Source organism: Pyxicephalus adspersus, chromosome 2, assembly GCF_032062135.1.
Source record: "Pyxicephalus adspersus chromosome 2, UCB_Pads_2.0, whole genome shotgun sequence".
In the NCBI taxonomy this organism is placed as follows: Eukaryota; Metazoa; Chordata; class Amphibia; order Anura; family Pyxicephalidae; genus Pyxicephalus; species Pyxicephalus adspersus.
The window spans coordinates 10,441,941-10,450,547 of record NC_092859.1 but is presented as its reverse complement, the minus strand read 5'-3'; the positions used below and the strand labels follow the sequence as shown (position 1 = coordinate 10,450,547).

Here is an 8,607-nt window from a genome sequence, read left to right as displayed (position 1 = left end):
GATCCACTGCCACTCCACAATAAACACAGGCTGAGCCAATACAACGAGGAAAGACAGGAAGTAGGAGATCGTCCTAGGCCTAATGGATGGCAGCCATTTTGTCCTATACAACCCATACGGAAATGCAGCCTTGCAATTGTTGATGTAACCGAGGCACAAAATGGCTGCTCACGGGCGCAGCCAAGATTAATAAAAAAACCGGAAATTTAACTTTATACCAGGTTATTTAATTGGTTCTCCGTTTTTTTTGGAATTCTTTAATTAGAATTAAAAGTTAAAAACACAAGCCTTGTTGTCCACATTGAACCATGAGCAAGGGATTCTGTAGGCTCAGCGTATCTGTGAAGGTCTAACCAAATATCGCATCCAGTAGCCAAAAGCTACTCCACATTTAAGTAACAGAAATGATGAAAAATGACCAGCTAGCAAGTCTCTTTTCTACTCTCCCAACATGTGAGATCAAAGCACGCGTCATACAAAATGGCCGCTGTTTGGCTTAATACTGGTTCAAGCCCGTTAAAGCTTAGCTATGCTATAGATCAGTTGCAGCGTTTCGGGAGTTCAGAGGAGTGACAATCCGCTTCGTATCTGACAGCCAGTAAAAGATGTCCGATTAGGTTACAATTTAGACTTAAAAACGATACAAAAAAATATTAATAAGTTAATACAGAGATTCCTTCAGAAATAAATATATAAATTCTGCATTTTGCAGATTGCTTATCTTTCCCGCACACGATGTGCCCACCTCCCATGTGGGTACACAGGATTTATATGTAATTACATAATTTTTAAAGTGGGCCAAATTATTTGAATTAAAATCCGTTCCTGTGGTGAGGAAAAGAAAATTCACTGATATTATAAATAATATATAAGTTATTAAACCAACAAAAAAAAAAAAAAAAAAAAAAAAATTTCTTCTTTAAAAATAAGTTTCCTTCAATAAGTTTTCTCCAACTGCAGAAATTGCTGTCCAATGGAGAGATACAGAGATACGAGGTACAGGGGGTTGTCACCCCTTCTCGTTTTTCTGGACCTTTTTGCTGGGGGAGCAGCAAGTCTTTGTTTTTCTTCATTCTTTACTCAGCCGAATCTTTCTCTTACTAAAAGCATTAATTTTTTTTTCCCCTTGTAAGTCTGCTTAAGATTATCCAAAAACTGGGAAAATTGCCTGTGCCCATCTGGAGCTAGCAGGAATGTGTCTCTTGCCTTGGTCAGGAATTCTATAAATTCACAGTAATGGCGCGGACTGATGTGCGTCAGGCGGGAGTGGGTGGTGCTGATGTACGATCCAACGGCAGCTTCCAGAAGCTGGCAGAGCGGTGGCTTATCAGCACGTGGTCCTGCTCCTCTACTGCGCGGGGCATTAGCAACAGCGAGAGACTGGCCCAAGCCAGGAGGGGCCAAGCTACAACGTCGAATAATGTCAGAGAGAACCGGGGCACACTGTACACTTTTGATGACCAAGGGAACAACAGTGCCCAGCTCCGCTTTACCCAAAGAATGTGCCAGGGAACAGGCCCACAGGACATCGCTGACTGCCGGATGGGAATCTTGACTGAAGCCAATATTTAGGTTGGTCAGGGCCAATGTTGCAAGCGTAAATGCTCTCATTGGTAGACCACGATGCTCCATGTAGCGTGCAACGGTGAATAAGTGAGAGTGCGCACCAGGGCCGGAGCTGGCACTGTCCAATACAATCTGGTAGGCAGCTTCAAATGATGTGTGGTCCTTTTCACATAGCGTTAGGGCAGGCAGGGCACAGCTTGGGGGGTCCTTCAAAGCACATTGCAGAGCTAGTGCTCTGGCACATGAACAGAGTTCTTCTCGCTGCCTTGGATCAGCGCTAAAACGGAGAAGGGTGGCTGGGGATGTGCAGGAAACCGCGACTATACTAGTGGCTTCAATGGGAGTGAAGAGGGTGTACCAGTTTTGCATGATGCTGATCAACGCTTGTGCGCCTAAAGAGGAGACACTCAGAGTCAGGATTTGTTTTATGTGGAACTGTATGACTTCACCACATCCATAAGTAGCATCTTACCAATTTCTGTGGCACACGTCACCAACCAACGCACCATCTCTCTCCTTCTCCACGTCGGAGTGGTCAATGTCATCCTCAATACCTGGAAGATTTAAGGAAAAGCTTTTTAGCATTCAGCCATATATACAAATTGCATTCCTATAGATATACTGTTCAGCTAGAGGATGTCCACCCCCCCCCATATCCCACAAAGACATTAAGCATCCCACTACTCCATAGATGTGTTCCACCTTACTACTGGATACCACTACTCCAATTTTTAACATTTGCTAAGCTGATAGGATGGATCGTTAATAAACCTTTTCTTGTACTTTAAAATGGACCATGTGTTTTAAAAAGGACATCTTCACGTGCTACGAGTCAAATGGAGCAATCTTGTTCTTCCAAGAGACAAGTATACAGGCTGGCACGCTCTTGACCTTCTGATCAGACTACAGATGCTCCTCACTTAACCAGGTTACAATCCTGAGACCCCGTTATTAAGTGAATTGGTAGTTAAGTGAGGGGCATAGGATAAATCCGGTGTGCAAGCATGAAATGCCTCTCAGTGACACGCTCATTTGTAGAGGAATGAGCCCAAAAGATGCCAAATGGATGTACGCTGTACAGTTTTATACAGTGTACTCATCAGAGGAGCCAGTCTTAAGCACAGGTGGTCAGTAAACAGGTAAAAAAAATGAATACTTGTTCCTGCTTGGCCATCTCACTAATCAGCAACCTCAAATGCACTGAAGCTTTAGAATCAGGAGAACAACCAAGCAAGCCAAGTTTTCAAAAGGAGAGTACAGGTGAAAAACCATTATAGGCTTCTGCTCTGGTCCATCTTTACATTATTTGAATGTACAAATAGTCCTTCAAACCTTAATCCATAGCAATTTCATAGATGATTTTCAAAATATTTAGGTGGAATATGCATATCCTGATATTGTAGCCATTACTCACTTGTAATCCCAACTCCAGCGAGATGTTCAGCAGGGTGGTATCAGGAGGAGAATTGGGAGGTGTTGCAGTCTTACAAGCATCTTGGGCCAGCTTAAAGAGCAAAGCTGGGGAGTGAATGTGCTGTTGGATGGAGCCCAGGACTGTGTGAAGCCACTTAGGATCTCCTATGGAGGACGACAGGAAAAAAACAGTTATAAAACCATACACAAAAACAATTACTAGTAAAGAAAGTGGTAAACACAAGCAGGCTGTCTTTTCAGTTCTGTCCTTTACACCATACTTCTATTTAAATGAAATGAGCGTTGTGAATGATTCATTCCACAAAGGAATGGACCATCTAAACATAGTCACCCAGCCCTCAAGAAGATATTCCTGCCAAGAAACTTACCTTTTGCAGTAGTCAACATGGCCGATGCCAGCTCACATTGTCGTGTCTCAAGATGTCCCAAAATAAACCAGCGGGGAAAGCGACTGGTTAGCATCGAGTCCAAAGGCATGAGGTCTGAACCATGTTGAGGAAGGACAGACTCCAGCACGGGAAGCCTAGAACAAAGAACGAATCATTAAAATAGGAACAAATCAATAGGACAACATCAGCAGCAGAGAAAGATTATCACAGCCACTGTTCTTTCATCAACTCACCTCATAGCCCTTAAAGCAACGCGATAAGCCAGGTCGGAGTCATGAGGAAGTAAAGCGGTAAACAGGAAGCGAGCAAATGTATGCATAGGAACACTCTCTCTATAGATAACTTCTCCAAACCCACTGAATGGACCACCTTGGGATGAAAGAATGCAAGTTTGTGTTAATGATCACATTTACAATATAGAAGCTAGTAAAAAAAAAAAAGTAGGGTTTGAACCACCGAAATGCCACCCACCCATTACCCCTTCCAAGCTGCCACAATTTCATGCATACCTTCTAATAGCAGCACTGCCTGCTTCCTAAGGACTTGTACCAGCCGCTCCCCCAATTCTAATGTTCCCAGTAGGCTTATGATCTGTTCTTCACTGCGCACCAGTTTGTCTTGCGCGTACAGTCCCTCTGGCATTGCTCGCTGCTGCCCCAAGCCCATGACAGCCACTTCTAGAGCCAAGCACAGCAAAGACTCTGCATGCTGGGATCCCCCGGGAACTGGGACATGTTGGTACATTATCTTCCTTTGCTCTGCGCCTATTTCTGCAACAGAAATACAAAGTCGACATAGGAATGATGTCTAGAACATCTCACATACCATTATCTCATAACAACTGAAAGGGTTTATCAAATTATGGCATAACCACCTACCTGGAAATGGAGCTGGTCCTTCATCTTCTGGCAAACTGGCTTCTAAAAAGGTCCTGCAAAGGCAGCCGATTGGATCCAGTGGGTGGCCAATCCAACCCTCCAGGTTGGTTAGAGTGGTGCTACCCTTTACCTGCATTTCTAAAATAAAGAAAAAAAAGAAAATAATGCTTAGCAGGTGGGCCTGAGATATTGTGATTATCTAGGTAGGTGGTGAAAATCTAATCTGAATACCCAAATCCAAAATCTCATGGTGGGACCCATTAACTGAATCCTAAAAACCTTTAAGACGAAAGTTCTAAATCATTGCTGTGATTGCCATAGATAATTTTTGCTTTCTGCACATCTGTGACACGGGTCAGACAGAACAGGTAAAGGTTGGCCTAACCCCTAAAATGTGTTGTGACAAAGTAACGTATAAATCATGGGAAGGCCTAAAGGCAGGAAGTCTTACGCCTACTATTTAGTGTTAGGGAATAAAGAAAGTCTCCTCTGCTTCTTACCTTTCCTCTGCTGTTTTAGTCCTTCCATCTGATGCTGCCTTTGAAGCCTCATAGTGTTCACAACGGAGACAGCCAGCCTCAGAGCCGGCTCCGGATACCCGTGGGATCGCAGTGCATCAATGCGGGCGCAGGCCACTGGGAAATGGTCTCCTAGCCACAACGGACGTCCTTGGGGGTCGTAAGACAACTTGTCGGTGTTGTTCTTCACGCCGGCACCTGGACCGGCGGTCTCGCCAGTCAGCACTCTCTGTAGGTGGGGATCATTCCATTGCAGATCTCCAGCTTTCAGCGCCCGGGCAAAGACGGTCTGACGCGGTGCAGGAGCTGCAGGCAAAGACACGGGGTAAAACGTTAGGGCAAATTAGGACAGAAATACCTATACCCTTTAAACTTTTCTGTACAGCTCTGTGAAGTACTTTACCTTGAATCAGAAAACTAAAGGGCACATGAGTGAGCAAACAACCTTATTGGAAACTCACAATGAAAAACAAAGAAATACCATACAGTGAAAAACTCTCGTTCCCAAAGACCCAAACAACACTCATCTTCCACGTATGACATACCTTGGCCTGCACTTGAGCTCTGAGGCACCATCTGTGTTGCTGGTCTATCCAGTGAATAATTTCCTTCTTCCAGAGGACAAATGTCCAGTGCATTCCATCGTTTGAGCAGCTGTAACCAAGAGTCCCTCTCCTCTGGGCGGCAATGTGGGCTGAGTACCACGCAAACCCATAACGCACCTGTCCCAGAAAAAAAAAATTAATATATGGTTATGTCACACCATATTAAAGTGCGATGTGTTGTAATGCTGACATATGCAATATTCCTAAAACTATGATGAAAATAAGTTGTGAAAGTATGAACTACATACCAGGGATGCAATCTCTGTTAATGAGACATTTTAACGTTATAGTAAACACACCCACAGATCATTAAAACTGATTTATTGCTGCTGTGCATTGTATAAAAATGTTTTGCGAGTTCTAAATTCAAGTTGTTAGAACAGGAACTTGTATAAGCTACATGGAAATGATGAAACCCTTATAAGTGCCAAATTAAACCTCGGCCAAAAAGGTGGATCAGCCTCCATTCCAATCTATTTGGACTCCTGTGGATGACACACACAACGTACCCAATTCATCCCACAGCTGCCGACACTTGTCCGTCATCCCAGCTCCTTGTTGTCTCCAGAGTGCCAGGCGGGGGTCTTCCAAAAACTGCTCTGTCATCAAGATGAGCATTCGGGCTCCATTAGAATCTCGCATCCTCAGCATCTCACGCACCTGGAAAGAAAAAAAGGAAATGTTAGCAGACCCAAAAGGACAGGTGAAAGCTCCAGCATATACACATACATAAAAAAGCTAGTTTTTGTGACTGCAGTGCTGACAATATGACCATTATGGCTTCACCAGACATTAGGTGTTCTGTTCTTCTGCATATCTGTTCCAGGTGAGTATATTAAATACTCTAGTCCAAGGCTGCATACACACATGCAATAATTGACATTGGAATGGATCACGATCCTTTCCAACAACAAAAGACTGCACCATGCATGAACCAGCGATGTACATATAGCGTTGTTTTGCTTTATGAAGAGGAAAGGGGGAGAACGATGGAGCAGCACCCCGCTGCCCTCTTTCCCCCTCACGTCCATTATGATCGTTCCTCTTCCATGGACTCGCCAGAACGGACAACCGATCTCAGCCCTGAAGGGTTTATCGGACGAGAATCATCTGACGTGTTAGTAGCCCAAGGATCAGAATTACAGCTCACCTTGTTAAACATAGATTGCAGTTGCTTGCTGGCTCCATAATATCCTCCATTGGAGAGAAGCTGCTTGACTTGCTCTTGAATTTGTTCTTCATCCAAATGCCAGCAGTTATCGTCCTCTCTCCCTGCACCTGCAGTGGGGTCTGGAGCTCCTGAAAACAAAATAAAATGTTGAATATTCAATAACCATTAAACTTCCTGCGATTACGGTAATTGCCCCATAAAGAATGACAAGGTCATTTGTATGTACGAGCGGCTGTCACTTTTGCACAAATGTTTGTGCATTGAGCTCAGGTCTTTGTCAGGTCTTGGCTATGGATAGACTTTAAAGTAGAATTCTGAGGGGCACACAGATGGGTTGAACACTTGTTAGTCTAGAGGAACTTTAAAAAGTCATTTTACCTCTCTTACTCTTGAAGGCTCTCTTGCTCTTGTGAACCCGGTCCTCTGGAGACTCTTTCCTTTGCTGTACGGATGTACAATATAGGACTTGTAGTCCTACATTGTAAGTGGAACTGTGAGTGCCCATCTACAACCCGGAGAATCAGGGGAAAAAAGAAGCCAACTGCTGGGGGCAGCTAGGGACAAGAAAAGCTGAATGGAGATGCAAAAGATGTAATTTTTTTGCTGTTGATGATTTAAGGTCCAGGGTTGGTCTTTCTTTTAGACCTACATAGAAGTATTCCAACAGGTCGGGTCATTTGATATGCTCATGCTTGACCAGCTCGGGCACTCCCTAAGCAATGAAGGATCAGAATGACAGCACTGGAATTTTTTTTTTTTTTTAAGCCAAGTCAGCCTAGCGGCTCCAATATTTAAAGCAAAATGATTCAAATATTTGTCCTTTTTAAAGTTCATAAAAGAGGGCCCGGCCTGAGCCCGTGACATACAAAACCGCTGCAAGGAAACCCCAGTCTTACCATGAACTCGGTTTATCTCGGATCCCAGTTGAAGAATCTCATCTGCTAGTCGTTGGGCGGTCGGCAGCACTTCTGTGTGATGTTCGCTAATCAGATACTGCACAAACTTCTGAAGCTGGTCCCTGTTCATCTGGGACAGAGTTTCGGAAATTGGAAGTCTCAGCTCCACCCCTCGGGCCCGCCGGATGCGGTGCAGGGAAAGCGCAACCACATGGGCGCAATAGAAAATGTCTTTGTTTTCGCAGCCGCAACTAACAGACGTGATCTTGCATCGGTCAAAGCTAATAGATACTTGGTAGGTATGCTCTTGTTCTCCGGTTTCGGTGACTGATCCGCTGAGGTGAAACCCTGAAAGAAGATGGATAAGGTTAGAAGTTTAGGAAGAATAGCGTTCTCTCACTCAATTTAAATTCCTAATAGCTACATACACACGTCAGCTGATTCTTGTTCGATAATCTCCTCAGGGCTGATATCGGATTAGAATCTGGCGTGTGTACAGCGCTCATCACCTGTCCTGGCCTATCCATGAACGATCATAATGAAAAAAAAGGGGGGGAGGACGCAGCGGGGTGCGGCTCCGTGGTTCTTCCTCTCCCCTCTGCATAGAGCAGAATGGCGCTGTATGTACAGCACTCGTTCAGATTGCGAAAGATCCTTCCAACGACAAATTATTGCACGTGTGTACGCAGCCTTAGTGCAACTTTTACATTTTCATTATTTCACACTTCTATTCACTGCAACTACTCTGCAAAGCAAACTCATCAATCTAATGCTAGGTATGCATTGTTCAATTTGATTTCAATTAACATATGAATTGGTCCTTTGCCACTTTCTTATAACCAATCTACATTACTACGGATTGATAGAATTATTTTATCAAAGTTCTGGATTGATAAAAAGCACCCTTAGCATTTAAATATATTGCTGCATAGCTTGTATAAAGAAGGTGCAGTTTTTGGTATGTTGCATTTGAGTGCATTTAAATACATCATAAAAACCTGGGGGGGGGGACCCTTTAGAGCTGATGATCAGCATTCAAAGTCAAACCTAAAATCTGACTCACATATTGTTATTTACACCATGAAAACAATAGGAGCGTGGGGATAAAAGACCATTTGTTTGTTTGTCATCCACAGCCTAAATCCCCCCC

At 43.8% G+C, this 8,607-nt stretch overlaps 1 protein-coding gene across 1 annotated transcript in view; it reads right to left on the bottom strand.

Moving 5' to 3' along the window:
- Positions 1-250: 250 nt before the first annotated feature.
- The window catches only part of ZSWIM4 (zinc finger SWIM-type containing 4), an 18,386-nt gene continuing 10,029 nt past the window's right edge, over positions 251-8,607 (bottom strand). Inside the window, exons 3-14 of the mRNA XM_072399446.1 lie at positions 7,458-7,805; positions 6,541-6,689; positions 5,900-6,050; positions 5,331-5,507; positions 4,768-5,091; positions 4,268-4,405; positions 3,899-4,159; positions 3,623-3,758; positions 3,369-3,523; positions 2,981-3,144; positions 2,039-2,120; positions 251-1,958 (exon numbers count right to left, since the gene is read on the bottom strand). Coding sequence (XP_072255547.1) covers positions 1,081-1,958; positions 2,039-2,120; positions 2,981-3,144; positions 3,369-3,523; positions 3,623-3,758; positions 3,899-4,159; positions 4,268-4,405; positions 4,768-5,091; positions 5,331-5,507; positions 5,900-6,050; positions 6,541-6,689; positions 7,458-7,805 — 2,963 coding nt within the window. The 3' untranslated portion in view covers positions 251-1,080. The remainder of the gene's footprint in view (positions 1,959-2,038; positions 2,121-2,980; positions 3,145-3,368; positions 3,524-3,622; positions 3,759-3,898; positions 4,160-4,267; positions 4,406-4,767; positions 5,092-5,330; positions 5,508-5,899; positions 6,051-6,540; positions 6,690-7,457; positions 7,806-8,607) is intronic.